This window comes from Paramormyrops kingsleyae, chromosome 5, assembly GCF_048594095.1.
Source record: "Paramormyrops kingsleyae isolate MSU_618 chromosome 5, PKINGS_0.4, whole genome shotgun sequence".
Classification (NCBI taxonomy): Eukaryota; Metazoa; Chordata; class Actinopteri; order Osteoglossiformes; family Mormyridae; genus Paramormyrops; species Paramormyrops kingsleyae.
This window is the reverse complement of record NC_132801.1, coordinates 15,407,675-15,429,727: the sequence shown is the minus strand read 5'-3', so window position 1 is coordinate 15,429,727 and position 22,053 is coordinate 15,407,675. Positions and strand designations below refer to the sequence as shown.

At 38.7% G+C, this 22,053-nt stretch overlaps 2 protein-coding genes across 4 annotated transcripts in view; one reads left to right on the top strand and one right to left on the bottom strand.

The window, feature by feature from the left end:
* Window positions 1-5,915, bottom strand: part of hexd (hexosaminidase d) — an 11,485-nt gene extending 5,570 nt beyond the window's left edge. For both annotated transcript variants that reach the window (XR_011991725.1, XM_023836847.2), the window contains exons 1-5: window positions 5,765-5,915; window positions 3,194-3,300; window positions 2,443-2,558; window positions 1,260-1,347; window positions 919-1,083 (exon numbers count right to left, since the gene is read on the bottom strand). Coding sequence is in view for 1 of the 2 variants with exons in the window: in XM_023836847.2 (XP_023692615.2) it covers window positions 919-1,083; window positions 1,260-1,347; window positions 2,443-2,558; window positions 3,194-3,280 (456 nt within the window). In the remaining variant the exon portion in view is untranslated. The remainder of the gene's footprint in view (window positions 1-918; window positions 1,084-1,259; window positions 1,348-2,442; window positions 2,559-3,193; window positions 3,301-5,764) is intronic.
* ogfod3 (2-oxoglutarate and iron dependent oxygenase domain containing 3) lies at window positions 5,875-22,053 on the top strand. 2 transcript variants are annotated; one of them, XM_023836851.2, is made up of 10 exons: window positions 5,875-5,941; window positions 6,226-6,443; window positions 7,203-7,417; window positions 8,464-8,539; window positions 9,327-9,369; window positions 11,876-11,940; window positions 12,528-12,584; window positions 12,747-12,900; window positions 14,440-14,563; window positions 21,579-22,053. In XM_023836851.2, the coding sequence occupies exons 2-10, from the start codon at window positions 6,379-6,381 to the stop codon at window positions 21,713-21,715; spliced, it is 936 nt and encodes a 311-aa protein (XP_023692619.1). In that variant the 5' UTR covers window positions 5,875-5,941; window positions 6,226-6,378; the 3' UTR covers window positions 21,716-22,053. The 2 variants fall into 2 exon arrangements, with proteins under 2 accessions (XP_023692619.1, XP_023692618.1); XM_023836850.2 differs by lacking the exon at window positions 5,875-5,941 and having other exon boundaries at window positions 5,949-6,443.

The window sequence follows — 22,053 nt, the reverse complement described above, 5'->3', positions numbered from 1 at the left end:
CAATAATCACCAACGCCTTAGACAACAAGTCTAAAAATTTGTCTAGATGCTGGTTTTCGGTGCTATTTGAGCATTTACTTACGCCCACAGTTTGATAGGCAGATTAGTAGAATGCCTAAAATACTATTGAGAGGTGTACTGTGATGCCCAAAAGTTAGTAATCATATTAACTTGCCGTATCCTTATGTTTATTAAATTTGGTTAGCGGAGCACGCCACATGCTACCATGTTGGTAAATCATGGAAGCGATAAGCACTGAAGTTGGGGTGAAGAAAGGGACAGATCAGATTGTGGATAAACAAGGTAGAAAGACGCTGGTGGTGCTTTTTGCATTGTGAAGTCCAACATGTTTATTAACAAAAGGATGCCTACTACTAATCAGCTTATCAAATTGTGGGCGTAAGTGAATGTCCGTATCGCACCAAAACCTGGTCCATCCATTCATTTTCTGAAACCACTTGTCCTTTATAGGCACATGGGGGGTCCGGAGCCTATCCCGGAGGTTAAGGGAGCAAGGCAGCCAAACAGCTGGTGCCCAGACAAATTCTTATGCCTATTATCTAATGCCCTGTAATGACATTGCATTTGTTGGCAGAGATCTGTGTCTGTGGACACAACTCGAAGCAGCACCAGCAACTTAACCTACTCTACCGGTAAATAATAAGTTCTGTTTGCTTTGGTTTATTTCATGGAAAATTTAATCTCCATTTTCGTTTCACCGAGAGCACAATATTAAGTTCAATTTTTTCAAATGATCACGATGGGATATCATGCAGCACCGTATATAACTACTTGTGCATTTCCTTGTAATTGTTCTGTACAATGACAATAAAGGCATTTCATTCTATTATATTACTTGTTACGGGCCGTAACTTGTTTGGAATCGGGAAATGGTTTTTCCCGTTATAGGTTCCCTACCTCATCTGCCCCGATATGCAGGTATCTGCTGTCAGGATGCAACTCCAGCACCTGCCGCACCATCTCAAGCACAAGCTGCAAACTCTGTGGCTTGTTTGGATTCAGGGTCCCAAGGCAGTAACCAACCTCCCGTAGATCCCAGAACTGCTGGTGCTTTAAGACAAACTGCACAGAAGTGAGGTGACCTTAAAATTAATTTAAAATATGAGCTCACACTTCATAAGTGAAAATAGATACATTCATTGACCGATTGCATCCACTCATGTTTAGAACAAATGGTGGAGATCTCCAACAGATAAGATTATGGAGCAAAACTAATGGAATGGGTCCTACACTCTCACCTCAAGGTGTCCAAAAGTCTGAACCAGGGGAATAACCTCCAACCCACTGGATCTGGCTGTATCCTGAATTGACTGGATCTCTGCACGACTGCATTGGAGAAGAACACTAGGAATGATCATCACACTTAGGAAACACACCACTTACAAATTAATTAAAGTTTTAAGACTGCAATATATTGCAATATAAACATGTAGTATTATGCAATGTCTGTTCTTTTCATTCATTCATTCATTGGCTACTGCACCTGGCAGTGACTGATAATATTAAAATGTGTCCAAGAAATATGTCCACATAGCTAAAGGCGCAGAGCGCTGATGTACAATAGCTGTGAAAAGCACTTCAGAATTGCAAACGAACCTCACCAGCTTGGGCTCATTTCATTAAACTAAACATACAGCTTTATTTCCAAACAAGAGTGATTTAGGGATACGAGTTTAAATCCCAGCTCCTGCTCTGTCAGCTGCACATTGTTTTTTTCCTGTGTTTGGAAGTCGGCCCTCCACACACTCCAGCACCTTCAGCACTCACTGAACCTGTCTGGGTGCGTCTATGCAGTCCCTGTGATGGACTGTCAACCAAATAACTTTAGGCTTTGAGCAACAATTGCCCTGAAGGACGAGCAATTGTTGTAAATGGATGGCCTGAATAATAATCAAATATTTACTAATTTAATGTATATTTACTAACAAATAAACAATCATCCACCTTCTAACCATATACCTTGAACTGGGCCGGTTCATCACAGGGCACGCGCACACGCACACAGTTCATGTATTGCAATCATTGTGGGAACTCTTCATTCATTTATATGGGCAAAACCCTAACCCTAACTATGATAACCCTAATCCTCACCTAGCCCTAACCTTATCCATAAGAGACCAGGCAAAGTACAAGACTTTTCGCTTTTAGTTTTTTGATTGCATTCACAGATGTTTATAAAACTGAGGTTTATATTGAGGGGACCTGAAAAATGTCCCTGCAAGCTAAAAAGTAACAGGTTTTACCCCATATTTTGGGGACATTTGAGCCCCACATTCAGGTAAAGATTATAGACACCACTTAGCGTATATGCATGTTTTTAAACTCTGGTAGGAAACTGGAGTATGCAGAAGAAGCCTCTGCAACACAAATGAATTAGTATTGAAACCTTATTGACCAGATAGGATAGCTGATAAGCCACACCTGTATGGGGAGTGACTGGTAGCTCGCAGGACCTCCAGCGTCCCCTCGTAGGGAAACATGTCCTCATACTCCAACAGTAACCCATGGGCACCGAGCTGAGCAAACAGGGGTATCAGCTAGAGAGACGGGAATGGAAACGGGACACAAACGACGTGTGTTAAAGCAACTCCATGCCGATTTAAATTTAACGGCAGCTCTGTGGGCCACATAGATGGCATTTCTCCAAAATGTCATCTTTTCTGTCTACGTTTTTAGGCTTCCCAATGGAACTACCATGTGGATTCTACTAAGTATTAAAAAGTGTCTCAGTTAATTTCAACATTTGATATAACAAAAATTGTTTCTGGTAACATTGATCATAATCACCCTAAGTTATGTGGATGGGAGATGGATGGACTGATGGATTATCATAACTGGACAATAACCAGAATTAGACATTAAATTTACGTCACCATCTTGTAGACAAAAGTGCAATTTGTGTCTACAAATGTCTATAAATTAAAGTGCAATTTATTATGTAAATGTGCTACCATTTCGTTGGTTCTTTCGTTTTTCTTCATGTGCACATGTCTCATGATATATGCAACATTGTGTTGTTTTTGTTAATAACATATATACATATGTTATATAACAACATATATACATAGAGAAGACAGAAAATTCTAAAGCGTTTTACATTTCATAATACTGATGTCATCAGTCGTGGACCCTTCAGGGCCGGATAACTTTCTTAATAGTTAGCTGATGGTACCTTTTGCAGGTATGCGATTCTGGGAGGAGCCCCTTTGAGATCCAAGTGAACTAATTTCTTTCCACTGCTCCATGGTGGGACGCTCATGTTCTGTTAGCTGTGTGGATCTGAAATGCAGGGAAAGGCAGTAGTCAGAGTTATTCAGTTTTGAAAGCCAAGAAACAAAAAAACTATCCGTAAAAGTGATACAATTATGATTCACCGATCACTCCAATTTGCAGCATCTTTGAATGATAACATTAAATCCTTCTATGACATCATGCTGAGCTGATTCTTCCTCCCTCTTGCCTATAACATCTTATACTAATACATCCGCATGATCTGCAGATCCAACTAATTTATTCTTTTTCTTCATGTGCACAGGTTCTTCCATGCATCTGGCTCCATGTCATGTCTCGTGTTACATGCAACACTGAGTTGTTTTTGTTAACATTATATAAGAAAAAACATTACACTCAAATCCTGGCAGAATTACAGAGGAATATGTTCAAAAATAAATGCAGTGAAACCACAAACCTTCTGTTTTGCAAAATGTTTTTGCTGTTTTTAATGTTAAACCAAAATTAGAAGCAATTTACTCCATCAGATCTTTTCAAGAGTGACATGCACCATGGATTCTACTAAAACATTTCTTAATTGTCTATATTCTTATTGGTGGTTCTATGTTACAAACATTTATTGCATCAGATAATTAAAAAAAAAAACAAAAAAGTTGCTACATCTTAATTGCTATGTGTACCATTCTGGTTGGAATGGGGAACAGAACCTCATGACACAGGAAAAAACAAGCAGACTTCCCTTATCACAACTTATGGAGGCTGGGCATAGAGCAAAACCAACTCACAAGGGACAAAACTAAGGTGAGGTCAAGAGACGAAACTAAATTTGGGTGTGTGCATTGTTGACCAATTGAAAAGTAATGAGACTGGTGTGACACTCTATTCAGGTTCACTGGAGTGATTGCCATTCATAAACAAATAGCAAACTGGGCAAACAAACTCCCAAAAGAGGAATTTAATGAAAAAACGTATTTACTATAAAACACAGTCATTAAGATATCAGTATTTTAAATGCAAGAACAACAGAACCATTCTGCAGTTTTGTCATTAGAAGAAAGGGAAAGGATGGTTCTACAAAGACTATGGCAAATTAAATGTTAAAATGCAATAACTGAAATACGAATCATTCAAGCATTTCTGTAAAAACAAACTTTGGTGAATAAGCAATAATAAAGATATTCTGCATCTTTTCATAACCCACTGTTTACCAAATATCTAGCACATGATATTCTGAGCAATAAACACATGGCAGTTACATTCATTAAGAACACCTCAGTTGACTAGCAAACAACATTAAAAAGAAAATCAAGTATACTTATTTAATAAGTAACCTAACAAATTTTCAGTTCAATATTTTCCCCTATAATTGGGTAATATTCTTTCCACTTTTAGCATTTGATATACATTTTTTACCCTTGTATTATTGACTCTATTTCTGGCATTCTTACAAATATCCCTATATAACTGCACAACATTGCATAATACAAAAAATAAATATAAACAAGGCTGAAGAGACAGATTCAATGGCATCATTTGTGCAATATGGACACAAAACAGCTTTCTATAATCTGGGAAATCCCCAGTGATCCAGAAAAAGTGTCATTGCCATGTCTTGGACAGCAGTAAGGTTGAAAAGACAAGACCCAACAGGATATTCTTGGAATTCACTACTCCAAAGCTCTGCGATATTCATTGCTGCCTTTTGCCCCAACATGAAAAACTTTGGAGCGTCAAGTGGGCATTTTATCATCTAGAACAGGGGTGGGCAATCTTATCCGCAAAGGGCTGGCATGTATGCAGGTATTTGGGAAAACCTGTAGGTCAGCTGTTCAAACCCAGGTGTAAGGGCCCTTCAGCCAATCAGTTCCATAATTAGTAATCTAATTAAGGAGTTACAGCGAAAACCAGCATACACACCGACCCTTTGGGGATAAGATCGCCCGCCCCTGATGTAGAATATACACTCAGTATCCCACAGAGTTCTGCTGTGGATGGAACAGAGCCCAGCGTTAGTAATACTGCAGCGCCCCCTCTGTCTTCACAAATGTTTTCCCATCACCAACATTGGTTATACGAAATAAACTGGTTGTTATTGTTCGATAAACAATACTGTCTTCATTTTTACAACTAAGATGAATGTTAGATTTTAAAAGAAATCCAGAGGGTTCGCGAACTTTTCCCTCAAAACCACAAATTACATCTGATAGCTAAGGTGATGTTAAAGGTAGTATAAATTAACCACAAAAAACTACGTATAATTAACATTTAGGTTTTTATTATCATTAACAGTATTAATAATGCCGTTACACCAGACACGTAATTACAACCATCTAAACACTACGAAGAGCTTGTTTACATTCCATTAACACATTAATTACGCCCATTTGCTACCAAATATGAATGCATTTCTATTACATTGACGACAAGTAATAAGACGCTCTCTCTGGCAAACAATCCAACAGGTGTTGCTAAAAGAAACGTTTGTGATCCAACTGAAAATATAATGCCTTACCCAGCGTAGCAAAAGGCAGTCTCTCAAAGCCTAGGTTATTTCCTGGCTCGCAGACATATCGATTATTTTTGTCTTGCTGCATATTCCAGACCCAATGAGCCGAGTGTGAGCGATCGATAAACCTTCCCTCTGCGTACCTTTGGCCCGGACGTACACAGGCATAAGAAACGCCCACAGGTTTAATTTGTTATTTTAATTAGGGAATAGTGTGTAAACGAGCTTTAGGAATCCCCATATGACTTTCTTATAATCATACACATATGAGTGTTAAGTGATACAACGATTAAATATATTGTTTAATTTAACATTTAACGAACACCCATTTAAAGCCAGCTAAGCTGTTGCTACATTATTAATACATATTAAATTAAATGTAGTGATATAGCATTGTATATTAGTCGCAACTACAAATGAATTTTAAGACATAAATTTTTTCAGCAATCATTTCTCAAATCCAACAGACACGGCAGGAACTACAGAGACCCGCGAGGACCGATAACCAGTAAGAAACACGCGCCTGTCGCGGTTGCTGGACCCCTGGCCGGATCAGGTACCGAGCAGATGCCATAAGGGTTTCATGCTGGTCAGTGCATGTTCAGTATCCGCTTGAAAACATGGCTATACAGCGACGATTTCATGGAAAGTCTACAGACGCTAACGGTATTTACAAGAAGATTAGGTAAGTCTCATATTTTGTACTGCCAAAGTTACTTTATGTTTGACTTGCTGTTAAAAATGACGCCCTTCACATGCCTACGTGTACGGGATTTGACAGGTGTCATCAATAAGGTAGCGATCTCTGCTTTGCTTGGAAATTACAACTTAACATCACAATTTCGGCTATTACCTTAAAGTTCCAGCCATTTACATTTTTTTTATTAGGGAATCAAGTTCCAGGAAGTTGTTGAACACTTTACATACATAACCACATTAAAACTGCACTCATACTTTGTAAATTGTCTACATCTTTTATTATCAGGAATATAATATTCCGTAGAATGCAAAGTTAAAATTGATAGTAACGTCGAAATCGAGTTATTGTATTAATGCAAGTGTAAAAGTGCTACACCGACATGCTCTTAAAATGAAAACATATCCCTGATTTCTCGGTTTTTCTTTAAGTGTACAACACTGATACTCCACAATAATTGCTTTAGTTGTTGAAAACTTGCTTTTCACCCATCATTTTGTAGCGAAAGAACAGTTAAAAACCTTTTATGCGGAGAAAGTATAAGGACATAAAATTACTTGGCAATTGCAATTGCAATTTTAAGCTTTGAGGTACCTGGAGTGCACATACAGTATACAAACCTATAGTGCAGAACAAAGAAAAAGTGTAAAGACAATACAAAATACAACCAATACTGAAGAGTATGATTGAATGTTACCAATAACCCACCTTTCATTTCTAAAAGTTTTCTCATTTAATTGAATGCAGACAAAATGCACCCAAACATGCTCCCTTCTGGACTGGAACAAGGATCTTCCTGCTTGTGTTGATGGCTCTTGCTGCTTGTTCTGCCGGCTGGCTGTTCCTTCTCTGGGGGGATGACATCACAGAGACTCTAGTCTGGCAAAGTGAGATAGTTCAGCCGCCAAGAGTGTTTAAGGTGCCCTGCTCTGAGGATTACAACAAATACAAGCGATACCCAGGTGAGCTGAAAGCCACCTTGTGGCAACAGGGTTTGTAATTCCTTCTCCCGTTTGACTTTCATTGTCTCTGCATGACGACAGTTATGGTCATCGGAAATCGTTTTAAAGGTTGTGTAAATAATTCACCTTTTTCAAAATTTTAATTTGTCTTTTAATCTACAGGGTGTCCATAAAGTCTCTTTACAATTTCAAAAATATATTACAAAGGCAACTGATGAGATATCTTCATCAGATTTGTTCTATGTACTCAGTGGTTAACAAAGTTTTTAATCACATTGTAAACAAAGGTATGGGACATCACTAATCTAAAGCAGAGGATCACTGATGCCAGTGCCACCATTGATGAGGGTTTGCTACAGCGAACATGGCAAGGAATCCAGTACCATCTTGATGTGTTTTGTGCAACTAATGATGCCCATATAGAGGTTTATTAAATGAGGCAAAAAAACTTAAATATATATAATTTTGTAATAATTTCCACATATCTGTCTTTTCATTGGCCTTTCTACTGTAATAAATTTTTGAAATTGTTAAGAAACTTTATGGACACCCTGTAGATTGAGCTCCCAAAGTTTCACCTTTTTTTGAGCTTTCATTCATGCTGGAGGATCTGTAACACTTTGATAAATGATGCACAGGTACAGTAATAGTTCTGCTTTAAAGGCCCTTCTGGTGAAGCTAGAGCTGCCGATGAATAGTAACGTAGGCTTTTATTGGGACTTAGGCATAGCCCCAATTGAGAATTTGTCCCTTTTCAATAATCAGCAGAAGTACAAATTGTGAATATTAAGAGCTGAATCGAAGAGGTTTAGAAATCCATATTCATCAGGGCCCGTTTTCACAAAGCTCTTTATCTTACCACTAAGTTAGGAGCTGCTTTTAGCCCTAAGATGCTTTGTGAATACGGGCCAGGTCTATTTCATTCTGAGGTGTGACGTGCCGGAGGGTTAGTTTAGGCTGCAGCCCTCCTGATTGATTTCCAGAGCTGTTGGGCTGCTACTAAGCTGGTATGAGGCTTCATCTGATGCTCCATGCCTTTCCTCCAGGTTGTACTCCTCAGACTTGTGGGCGAGCTGTAACGGACCATATGGTCACTCAAGAAGAGGCGCATGTGCTCAGGAGGTAAGCAGGACTGTACCGGAACCGCACAAACACCCCAAAAGACCTTGGATAGGAAGAAGCAAATGAACTGTGACTCAAGATAAAACAGAGGATAAAATGCACAATAACGTGGAAAAAATACTATACTCATTTACGTTTAGGTAGCAATTGGTCTTGTGTATTATGGAAAACAAATTTACTTGTGCTAAGGTATTATATCAGAATTACTACCATTGCTACCAGTTGGTACCATATTTACGTTTTTTTTAAGCAGTATCATGATCCCTTAACTTTTTAAAGCTGCCTGAAACCAAGTCAAATTTAATCCTGTTTTGGCTGTTTTTGGGAGTGGTCTTGGTAATATTGTTCAATGAAGTATTGGAAAACAATCAAGATTAGTCTTTGATTGGTACACTGCCATTCTGGGGGGCATAGGTGCAGAAAAGGAACCAACTGGCGTAATTCTCCCCTCATAGAGGGGAAAAAGGTGAAGTATGTTCTGGATAACTCAACAAGTGATGGTGGAAGTCATGAATACACAAAATTCATCTGTTCTGCCTCATTAATAAATGAGGGCAATTATGGCTCTACAGTCTGTGAAGTAGGTTTCTATAAAATGTCTGTCAAGGTAGGACTACTGGTGCTGTAGTTGCTCTTTGTCCTTCTTGTGAAAGGATATATGGAGAAGCTGTCACTGCATCCCTTTCATCAAGCTAATTACGTAGCCCACACCCTCACATCTGCTCACACACTGTCACATTAATATGGTTTTACCCTAGTTTGCCAAATTTCCCTTGTTGTCCTTCAGATTGGCCGAGAGGGGACTGTCAGTGGGCGGTTCGGATGGAGGTGTGAGTACTTTTCTGACAAATAATCCAGAATTCTTTGTGTGTGTGTGTGTTTGTGTATGTATGTATATGTGTGTGTTTGTGTGTGTATAGATATATTTATATATACACACAGTATATATACTAAGAATAATGGTAACTATTTGCATCAGACAATACACAACCAATAGTGCAGACAATAACACCAACCAATGAATTACACAAATTATATTGCATGCAAACAGCATGACTGCTGATATCTTGCAAAATGGACGAGGGACAAAAGTACCTGGTATCTGGTGGATGAAAAACCTTGATGCTTCCTACCTCATCTTAGTCATATCTGAGTTTTAACCAAATTTGTAATACATTGAATTGTTGAAATGTTTTGTTCTGGGCTTTGTGACAATTTGTTTCAAAATAATGTCCAGGTTCTCATCCTTTATGTTAATATGCCTGGAGGCATAACTGAATCGAATAGGCTTGCTGTTTTGCCAGTGTACACTAGAGGGCAGAGTCTTACAACTCTGTGATGCTGTCGAGGATAAGTGGCTGGATGAATGAGATGGATGGATGTGCCTTAATAGATGCTACAGCACAAAATGGTTCATAAACGGCCCCAATACATTAAGCTTGCTTACTGTGAAGGAAATGATAAATTCATTACAAGGTTGTGGGTTCTGTAAAGAACATATCAACCTTCAAGGAAAACATTTAACATTTCAATCAATGTGTTTCCTTGCTTGACCTTGCTTCTTATGGAAAATGTGTCAGTCTAGGCAGGCTGCAGTGTATTTATGAAAGATATACAAAATTACCAAGTACAGTGGTACCTCAGAACTCAAACTTAATCCATTCGAATCCTAAAAAGTTCGAGTTCTGATCGAATTTTCCCCATAAGAAATAATGGAAAACCAATTAATTGGTTCTCGGCCCCAGAAATGTTTGTTTTATTTAAAATTTTTTTTAGCATTTAAACACAAAATGAACTGGATAAAACAAGAAGAGCATATACTGTACTAAACACATCTGAGCACATTTATCAAAACAGTAATTTGTAAAGTAAGAAAATAAAATGTATCCAAACAATGAGTAAAGTTAAAAACACTGTGCGTCAACACTGTACACCGTGTGTAACATTTTTTTCTTAATGAATTCCAAAACGAAAAATGTACCCCAACACTACCCCAAGCCATGCCCCAACACTGCGGTCTATTGTTTATTATTATTATTACTCTGTATTTGTTAATTTGTTTGTTAATCGCAAACTTTTAGGTTGTAACATTTGTACAACTATTGCGTAATTTTTTTGGTGAGCAATGGCCACCAAAATGATATAAAGTACAGTGTATTACCTGATATTTTCAATTAAAAAAAGCACTATCAACAAAAAACAATACTATCACAGCGAATGCGAGGCTGAGACTGAAGCGTTACCCTTTGTTTTGGCTGAGAGACGTGCCGTATGACTCATTTCCCTGCGCATACAAGTTGTCTTAGGTCGGCGTTCACAGTTCGACTTCTGAGATTCAGATCGAGTTCTAGGTAATTTCTTTTCGAACTGATTGGTTCAACTTTTAAGAAATTCGAGGTCTAATGAGTATGAGTACTGAGGTACCACTGTATACTATTATGAATTTTGCATCTATTTAGCCGATGTTTTGTCCAAAGTGACATCTAAATGAGGATCAGAGAACAGGGTAAGGCATGGAGCAACTGGGGTTAAGGGCCTTGCTCAAGGACCTAACAGCAGCTTCACTGTGCCAATCACAGGATTTGAACTGATGACTTTCTGATGACGAGCACAGCCCTAAGCCGCACATGGTCTGGCTGTAATTCAGTGGTATGTGTGGTGTTCCTTTAGTTAATGGCTCTTGGATTGCCTCAGAAAGCCTGCCAGGTCATATACTACCTTATCTCTTGTCTGAATAAGATGGGGTTTTCTAGCACTTAAAATAGGCTATGAATATATATGAACACCTGAAGTTGTGGGATGCATCAAAAAGTAATTGCTTTCTGAAAACATTTTATGTAGTGGTACTTGCAGTTGTTTAAAAATAATGGGTAAGGTGTACTGCCAGTCACGACAAGGGTAAATCCTTCTTCTTGTCAGAAGATCTTAGCGCAAAGCTTTCCAGGTGAGAGCGGTACCTTAGCGCTTCAGAAAATGCAATAATAGCTGCTGGACCTTTCAGTTGATTTATTTATCTATCTATTTATTCATAAATGTACAGACATCGCAGGTACAGAATTCTGGTATATGAATCAATGGGCAGGGGGTAATTACATAAGTGGTAAATAGACAAGTTTGGCTTTGAAGAGTCATATACTTTGTGTCAGAAAAATGGCATAGACCAGGAGAACAGCACAGTCAGTTAAACATAAGCAAGATTTTAAAAAGCGAATTTGAAACACTTTGTATTTGCAGGACATTTATTTCTGTAAACGTTTTGCAATCCAGTACTTTACATTATTACTAATAATTATTACTAATAATAATTCTACTACTGCTAACATTTCTCTTCCTCAGGCATCCATCCTGGACCTGCATTCCGGGGCCTTGTCAATGGGGAAGCAGTTTGTCAATATCTACAGGTGAGAAACCCTCAAGACCACAGACGCAGCCTTTTATATGATGATTCTTCTGCGTTTCCTTTACTTTGCTCTTGGAGAAACTCTGTGACCCCCCCCTTCATTTGGTCTTTATGTAGGTTTCCGTTTTACATTAAGGTGAACAACTGCGGGAAACTTTAATGCATAATAAAACCAGTTTATTTTTGGTATCAAATAAGTAATTTTGTCAAACGCTCCCTCTTTCCTCTTCCAGTGCCCTGCAGGAGGTGTTTAACTCTCTGCTCACGTCCTGTGCTGCTCCTATAAAGCTTCTTCCTAATTCACTGAGCAGGTCTCAGGGCTCAGAGGTGCAATGACAAATTGGCAGGTGTTCTTATGAGCGGGAACGGGGCGACCGCCTCAGACTCTGGCGGTGGGCCTTATGTGTACCGAATTCGCCACGTGTCGTGCTTCAATTGTGAATTCTCATTTCGTATTAATATAGGAATTCCTGGGTGTATTTACTTATGAGTCTTAATCAATACCTTCTGATAACGCTGAGAGGCAGGGTCTCTTTTTTCCTGAAATGGCAAAACCACTTTAATCTCATGTCTTCTCAATTGCTGAAGGTATTTCGGGGACCAGATCAAAGAAATATTTTCTGAGGAGGATTTTCACCTCTATCGGTAAGAGGTTTCCTCATTAAAATTATTTTCAAACATTGACTCCTTTCTCATTCAGCCATCTTATTCACAGTCCCTGTTTTTATAGGTTGTCTTGTAAGTTGAGCACATATTGTTTATTTGTGATTTTAAAAAACAAAGGTTTGATACAGTATTTCATATCAGGGATGTACGTGGAAGGATTCAGCAAGTGATAGCAGAGACGTTTGGTCTGGACGCCTCACTGCTGTACCTAACGAAGCCCACCTTCTTCTCCCGGATCAACAGCAGCACCGCCAAAACCACGCATGATGAATATTGGCACCCTCACATTGACAAGGTGATTTTAAACACAGGCATCCACACGCAAAGAGATCCGGTATGATTAGTATAGCAGCACTGTTCCATCTTTAGTTCTAAATGCATCCACAGCTATTTTATAATACTTACCGTGTCATAATGCATATACATTTGTTTTCATTTCAGAATGGAGGCTGTGTGCATCTGCATTATAGTTCTTTTTAACAGAACCCTATTGAGTTTTTTTTTTTTTTCTTTAACATTAATGCTAACAAATACGGGTAAGTTAAATGGAGCAATTATTCTCTTTCATCCTTAGCTTTACATAAGCTTTGGAAATTAATGGATGATGTCCTCTTGATCAGACTGTATCGCTTCATTTCTGCACTGAAAAACAGCAGCAGAATAGTTGATGGTTTGGTGCAAATGCGGATTTGACCACGTTACTTGTGTTCAAGTTCAAGGTGTCATCATGCACAGCGTACTGATACAGTTACTGACTCTCGCAGTGGCACCAGTTCTCGGGCACTGATCACCAAAGGAGGAATGAAGTGAATTCTCACTCTCGGTTTTCTTGTCCTTAACCCTGATCCATCCATGTGAAATCTATCAAGCTGTAGTTATAAGGTGCCCCCAAGCCAAGAGGCTGCTGCCTGAAATAAAGAAGGTCGACATAAACTGTGATTGCGGCATAGTTTGGTTTTATGGTTGAATTCCTTTCTTAACTGGGGAATTTTAGCACTGAAAAATCTAAATTAATGATTCATGAACAACTATATTTTTGTATCCATTATTGACAAATGATTTAGCTGCCCCGAAGTGTTTGCTTATATATGTTTATAATTGGTGTGGGCTTCACTGCATGGGGAAAAAAAATCAGTGAAGCCATAGTTAATATTCTAATGATAAAATTAATGTTTGAGTGTTCAGTCATTTAGTTTACTTAACCCCATTTACTGTGAAAAATTTATAGTACAGAGGCACTGTTTTATCATTAATAATTTTGGCAATAGCATTATTGTCTAGCTAGCCATTGCAAATTAATGAACACGCACACAGTACGGTACTAGTCAAAAGTCTGAAAACACCAACTGAAAATCATTTGGTTTTTTTTTTCCAACAAGATAATGAGTCTAAGTACACATTGTGAACAAGGAAAGAAATGGAGTGTTGTGACAGATGACCTGGCCCCCACAATCCCCTGACCTAAATCCCTGGTTTGGGTAGCCAACTTGTGCCCAGAACCTGTGGAAACTCCTTCAGGGCTGTTAGAGAAGCATTTCAGGTGGCTACATCTGGGAGCTGGTTGAAAGAATGCCAAGAGTCTGCAATGCTGTTATGGAAGCAAAAGGAGGCTGTTTGGAAGGGTCTAAAATTTGAGGGAATTTTGAGATGTTGAACACTTCTCTTGGTCTTTGCCATATTTCATTGCCATGAGGTCTTTTACTATCAGGTGAATAACATATCTTGAAAAGAGACAAATGCATGAAAGGCAGGTATGTCCAGACCTTTGCCTGGCACTGTACCTTATCATTGTAATAGGGCTGGACCCTGGACTGATAGTGACCTCTTCACGCAGGAGACGTACGGTTCCTTTGACTACACGTCATTACTGTACCTGTCAGACTACCACACGGACTTTGGCGGAGGGCGTTTCATCTTCGTGGATGCGGATGGAAACCGGACCGTGGAGCCTCGAGTTGGTGAGACGTGTGGGGGGGGTGGGGATTTGGGACAGATGCTGTACGTTAAAGATCATCCTGTGTGCGCAGGAAGGTGGGCAGATGCTGTCCGGTTTCCTTTGTGACTCCTTCTCTGCCTTCTTGCCTAAAACTCCATCCACACACGCTGCGCGGCCACACCGAGAAGTAGGGCAGCTTTGAGGCTGAATGAAAAAAGCGGTGTCAGATGGCTGTGGATGCCTGATATGGTCCGATTGGTGTCCCTGGAGCTCCATGGTCTTCTGCAGCCTTAGACACTCGCTCTGCAGGTCCTGGCAGAGAGCCCAGTGATGTTTCTCACCCTCTGGTTGTTACTTTTCCCATTAGCTTTTTCTTTTTTTTGGTTCCCCATATATATCAGCTGTTCAAATATAGCTGAAGTTCTCCTTCATCGTTCTTGATCCTAAGACAAAATTATTTGTGTGCAGTATGATTTATTTCTTTTTTTTATTTCTTTTTTTCCTTCGGGGTGTCTGAGCTGAGAGAGGCTGTCACAGAAATGAACAGGGCATTTTTTCCCCGTCTCTGCTCTGCTCTGGGCAGTATATTTTAGCTATAAGCTATGAATGAGCAAGATCAAACCTAGACACAACCTATACTGTAAATTGAGAAGGTGAGGGTGGGTGGATGGGAAGGAGACTGAAATCATTCAGGGGCACCTACGGTCTTTATGCTTTTAATACAATGTTGTTCATTGTCGAGGATAAAATGCCTTTGCTTATCATAACCATAAAGGCAATTCATTACAGCAATGACCAGCCAGCCAGCCAATTTGTGGGGGGAGGAGAGACTGGTAGCTTCTTGAATGTGAAGTGACATCTCAAGGTGTCTAATTAAAGCTGATATGTCAAGCGAAATTTTAAATTTAAAGTTATAAATTTACATGTTGCTACAGTGTTTATTAGCCTTATAAACTCCTTAATCCAGTTCTGAAGATTTCTTGCCTGCAAGTTTTAATTGGGTTGTTTTATTTGAACTGTTTATTTTGTGTTGCCTGCCCTGCTTTTCTCATGGCTTACCATCCCTAGATGCAAGTGAATCTGTATGCAGAGCTTAACAGTAGTTTTTATAGATAAAGCACATCAATTTAGACTTGTAAAAAGAAATGGACATTAGAATATTATGGTGCAGAGCTAAGCAAACTGACCTTTACGTCAGCATATCTGCCTCTGCTGAACTACATCCTCTGACTCCATTACTCTGCTTCTCATAACATCTTTGTCTCAATTATCAGTGAGGCAATGAGTGACATGGATTTAATTGCTGTAAACAGAAGTAATAAGTAAGCCAGCGAACCACTAGGCTGACTCCCACTTCCTGGTAAGTGGTCTGAAAATTGCTACACTGTAATTTGTTGCAATATATTGTTCAGGTCTGTAGCGCTGGTTCTGATGCATGCAGGGGACAGGCACATACTGACCAGTGAAGCGATAACAGCATGAGTCATTATGCAAGAACGGGACGATCTTTCTGACCTGGTACTAGTTAAATATATGGAGTATTTAGCTTTTTATACACTCACATGTCCAGTTCATCACGACAGCTTTGTTCCTGCTGGGTGGCTCGTTATCAAATGGGGGTGCCAAATTTGCTAATAATTGTAAAGCACTTGAGAACAAATGGCTACCAACGAATATGTAAGTGTGCACCCTGTGTGGAGCACCTCACTTCGCCCCTGTTTTATAATCCAGAGATGCTGGTAACCAGCACAGCGGAGGCAGATCTAATTGCTATAAGACCCTGGGGTAATGTTCTGTGTGCAGCAGTTCGCGTTATTTATTTGCGGGTTTGTTGTTATCATCATGAGCTGTCATTGCACCCCCTGCCCAGCGGAACAGTCCCCAGGCCTGCCGGGGTCCTTGGATAATACTTACTGCTTTCCTTGGGTAGTATTTTAGTACCATTTGGCTCATGCTGAGAGCTGTGTGAGCTGCAGCTTCTCCAGCTTTCAACCATCTTTTTCCTGTCATTGTAATACACAGACGCTTCTCTACTTATGAGCTTTCAACTTACGAACTTTCAGACATACGAACGAAGAGGACTGTAAGTCCAAATTGTGTTCCTTGGGCTACCGTTTCCTGTGCGCAGCATCAAGGTTTTTTTTTCTGCTCACGATTTGGTTCCATTCGCCAAAAATGTGTCACAATTCAATATACTTGATAATTTCAACAAAATCTGAAAGAAAACTGATTACAACAATGTGTTTTTCTTGCTACTACAGTGTGCTTAATAAAAACACAAAGTGCTTAATAAAACACAAAACACTCCTAATATTTAGACTTAATGTACTTTCTTAGCCTAGGAGGTCAGCAAATTTGTAGAACCACATTTTCAGGTAGCAGTTGCAATCTTTGGGCATTATATCCTGCAGTTGAAAGACATGTACACTTGGAACGGGGTTGAAAGATACAGTATGTTTTGGCCAGTGGGAAAAGCAGTGGATACTTTGAAGCATTTTCACTTCACCATTTCAGTGGACATCTAGTGAGTGTAATAGTCTTCTGTACATCCCAATTTCTTGCTGTACTCCACTCGGGGGCTGTGCCGCTGAATCATTGAAAAAATCTTCAAGGGGTTCTTCCAGCATGGTGAGCTGGATTTGTTTCAGTGGTGGTAGGCTACTCTACTTGGTTCAACATACTCGATTTGTTAGCCGCAAGGTGTGTCAAAATGTACGTCAGGTGGTCTTTGTCTTATCAAGTTTGTTCCTGCTGTTTTCTTTTTTATCAGAACAAATTACTGCCAGTGAGCAGACTTAAAATATGAGCATCCTTAATTTCAACTTTGCCTGACTCCATTTTTAGTTAATTGTGTGCTTAGCCACACCCTAAAATTTCAGCTGATTTGTTAACGTATGTTGTTGATTGTGCCTAATGCCATTAAAACAGCATTTAAGAATAAGGGAGAATGAGTGACTTTCATACAGTATTAAATGAAACTGATTTCATATTGTTGCATTATTTCATTATTTCATTTTCATGTTTTTGCAACCTATTATAGGAGTACAATAAATATTTTGTGACAAAATATTGTTACACTTCTACTCAAGATTTACTGTATAAAAGAATAAGAGTAGAGAAATTAAGTGATAGTGTTCTTGTTAAGGTCTTGGAAAAATTTTAACAGTTGAAATGGGAGGCTGTGACAGCACTGTAACAATGAGTGTGTAAATCAACCTCTAAAGTCACACTAATTTCAAGGTCGCTCCAGTTAGTATGTGACATTGAGTAAGTTGCCTGGTCGGTCTCATTGAAGTAATTGCATAGTATAATTGTGGTGAATGCTGCATAATTGCAGCCGCAGTGTGACAATCAGCATCCAAGAGCTTCTGAAAGAACAGCAAAAATGGGAGCACAAAGGAGATAGAGGAGGCCTGGCAAGAAAGCAGTGGGAGAAAGGATGGAAGGAAAGATGAAGGGAAGGACTACGAAAGTGTTAAGAATCGAATAGCGAGGTCATGTGGAGGAGAATGACAGCAGAATAAAAGGAATCCATAAACCCTGGTGTAAGGTCACTGTAAACTGTAAAGCATGGGAGGCATCTGGATATTTGGCTTAGTTGATGGTGAACTGTCTACATAAAGCCTTTTATATTTTTTGCTTGAGGTTTTACTTGATGAGCAGCTTAAGTAGTAGCACATCCTTTAGTGATTTGTGATGTAGAAAAAAGTGTTCAGATAACGCTTGATATGCCTTTTGTGCTGTGGGTACCAACATTGTACAAACATCATTGTAAACAGCTGTCTTTCAGTTAACTGTTAATCAGTAGGGATGTGTGTACTTTCCCTCTGAGATAAGACATGCATGTTAGTACATTGTCTGTGATTTGACAGGTAAAGAACTTCCTATGCTTCAACTCAGCAATGATTTGGTATGATAAGATTCAAAGAAGATACAATTCAATTAAGCTCCGATTGGATCCATCTGAGATTGAAATTGATAGGATCTTAAGATGAAAAAATATTACAGTAATATGCAGGAATATTGACGTGACACACCTAGTTGTCAACAAATTATAAATTAATTTAATTTAACCTTGTACTTTGAATATAACTTGGTACAATATTCATACATTCTTTGGTGTATTAAACTTTAAATGTCTAATTAAAGTGAAATGAAGATTACAGATGAAATGTTCATTTTATAGAAGTACAAATGCGTATTTTATACTGCTGCCATGCAAGTCCATTAATCTGGCCCTTGTGCAGAGAGTTCTCCTTTTTATAATGTTAGGTTGTCTCCCATATTGCTAAGTTGTGGGCAACAATCTCATTAACAAGACCTGAGCAGGTGTGCCGCATCACATCAGCCTATGCAGGAGACCTGTGTACATTATAATTCTACATGTAATGTCTGAATGCTCGTTATTGCATCATAAATATGATTCTGGTGAAGTCCTTTTCTATCACTGCTTTTTTAATTTTGCAGAAGTAATTTATTTTGAGAGGTAAGCCTTTCTTTGCCAGGTGATAGTCAGGCATACTTCTGTCATCATTAGCCACCCACTCTGATTTCCCCCCAGTCCCTTCATAACCATTATGTTCTCTTCACTATTCAGGGTTCGCTGCCTAAGTTTGGAACAATGTGTCACATTCTTCAGTTTTTGACTAATGAAGCGTCTCTGATTTTGTCATAACTGAATTTTTAAATTCTAAATGTTTTGTAAACTGTTTCAAGTTGAATGCATGCGTAAAATCTTTAAGTTTCTATCTGCCAAGGTTACTGCAGTCCTCTAAAGTACAGTGATTTTAAATGTATATAGTTTGTTTTTTGGGATTTTGATAATGAAGTTATAGTTACTAATTGCTTACTGATGCAGCATTCTGTGAGGCTCCTAAATGCTTGTATATTTCATAAGACTTTATAATCTGCATATGCTGACCCATTTGCTCCTTAGGTATCCATAAGTCTGTGTGTGTGTGTATGTGTGTGTGAGTTAGTGAGTGTGTATGTGTGTGTGTGTGTGTGTGAGTGTGACTGAGAATGCCCTGTCCTGCATTGGTGTTCCTTGTATGTTTTGCTACCATAGGTAGGTTTTCAGCTTTAAACTATCACATAAAAATTGTACAAATTTTTCAGCTAGTCTCAAACTAACTGATGCACACTAACAGTATAGTGGCATAAAGACGAGCTGGTACATTCTCCACATACTAAAATTAATTAAGTCATTTAACAGTTATTGGTGATAATTCCCCTTATTGTTACAGTGATATTATAATGCCATAATATTTAGTTGGTGCATCGGTGCTCTAAATTTCCTTTTACATTTTCTAGTTTATCTCAAAATATTGTCATTGTTGTGCAGGTAGAAGACAAAGTAAACTATGACACAGTCAGGGATGCAAATTATCTGCCTTTTAGTGAGATGCACAATAAAGTAAAACAATTCAGTGGAAGTGTGTCATATACTATGACATATACTTCTAAAATTATAAGTCACATACAGTGTATATGTAATGTAACAAATATAATTAACTGACTATATGACCTATAATCAGCATAGTAGTCAGTTGATTTTTGGATTAAATGGGGACTTTAAAAACTCCTCATTTTCATTAAGGGAATATCGTGCAACATTCGTAATGACATAAAGTGATTCCTGATAAACTAGCTGTAGACATGACCTGCATTATGGCGTTGGATGCATATGATAGAGAAGTCTTACCATTATGTTGTGCACTTCCACCAGGGGGTGCACTTCCACCAGGGGGTGCACTTCCACCAGGGGGTGCACTTCCACCAGGGGGTGCACTTCCACCAGGGGGTGCTGTCATCAGCTTTGGTGAAGGGAGTGACACAGTACATTTGCTACGGCTGCCAGTATAGATACCTGACTGACTTCTTAATGAGCATAAACTCAAGGGAACACAATAATGTTTTAAATGAAAATCTATTTAATGGTCATTCAGATAACATTGCTTCAAATGCACGATCTAGATAGATCTCCCCAGTGATTTAATTTTGCAACACTTTTCAAACTGCATTTTTTGCCTTGACAGTTGAATCTTGTTGAAAACTTGTCCTTTGAAATGTACGCTTTGCACTCTGTGCAGTGTATCTGAAGGCAGTTCAGGTAACTAAACATTTGGATAAAGAACTGGATTTAAATATCATTGTGTCCCCCTTTTGATGCATTATGATGCATGACATTATTATATATTGCAGATATGGACCTAATGCAACTTAATAGGTTTTGTTCTAGAATTCATTCTTTCAGAATGTTACAGTATAGTTACAGTATATAAAAGCTTGCTATTAAAATTCTAACATTTCATTGGACAATACTGTCTCAAGTCTTTTCACTTTAACTGTTGAATAATTGTTCCGGTTCATGACAATCATTATCCCATGCCCAGTAAATATGAATAATATACAGTTGGCTTAAAAACGTGTATACAAAATAGTAAATATTCATAACAAAGGGTTAATTTGTTTCTTCGGGGAACTAAAGTGGATGTTTGACGTTATTGACTTAGTTGGACGAGGGTGCAAATGTGACAGCCTAATGTACATAATCAGTTTTGAATTAGAAAAGTAATTTTGTATGGCTCTCCGCTCATTGGTGGCATTGCACTGTTTGTACAGTCATCATATGCTGTTTACTTCTGTTTTATGTCGGGATAATTGTGCCAGTAATGAAGTGCCACATGTAAATGGTATGACAGTCATTGTTTCAGGACAGCTCACAACATGACTTTGGCCAACAAAATGGTTTTGGTCAGTACTGTTTATTCTTTACACAGTGAAACATTGTGCTCTGCACATCAGTGTCCTTTCTCTGTACCTGCCAGAAGTGCTTATTCAGTCAGACAGGCGTGTTTGTTTAAACACCAAAGATAAAAATATGAGATGGTTTTAAATATGGTAAATGTGTGTCATCTCTGCATCTAAAGGTCAAGACACTCATCTGATCCATCACTTTTCTCTAGTCCCACATTTTTTGTTCCATCCTCGATTGTCTGTCTCCTTTGGTCATCCATTTTCTGTTCTCTGTACAGGTCGCGTGTCCTTCTTCTCTTCTGGATCAGAAAACCTCCACAGAGTGGAAAAAGTTGAATGGGGGACGCGCTTTGCAATCACCGTGTCTTTCACATGTAACCCTGCCCATGCAATTGATGACCCAACCTTGCCATAGGCATTCTCTTGGTCGTTCCACCCTCTGTTGGCCTGGAGGACTCCTGGAAGACAGATAAAGACTAGTGTGGAGAGGAGAGAAAGAACCCAGGGCAATAGCAACATATTTATTTTTGGAACAAATGTAAAATTCTCTTTTGGTTTATATACCTACATTTTCCAAAAAAATAACAGTAATGCCTAAGAGTGTTAGATCTTCTGTAGTTTGCCATTATTTTCCCCTTGAGAAACATTTAGTTTTTGTTTAATTACAGCTTATGTTTTTTTTGTAATTTTTGTGCTGGTTCAGATCATTTTTACTTTTTAAAAAAAAATAAAATAAAATAACTATTTCCCTTA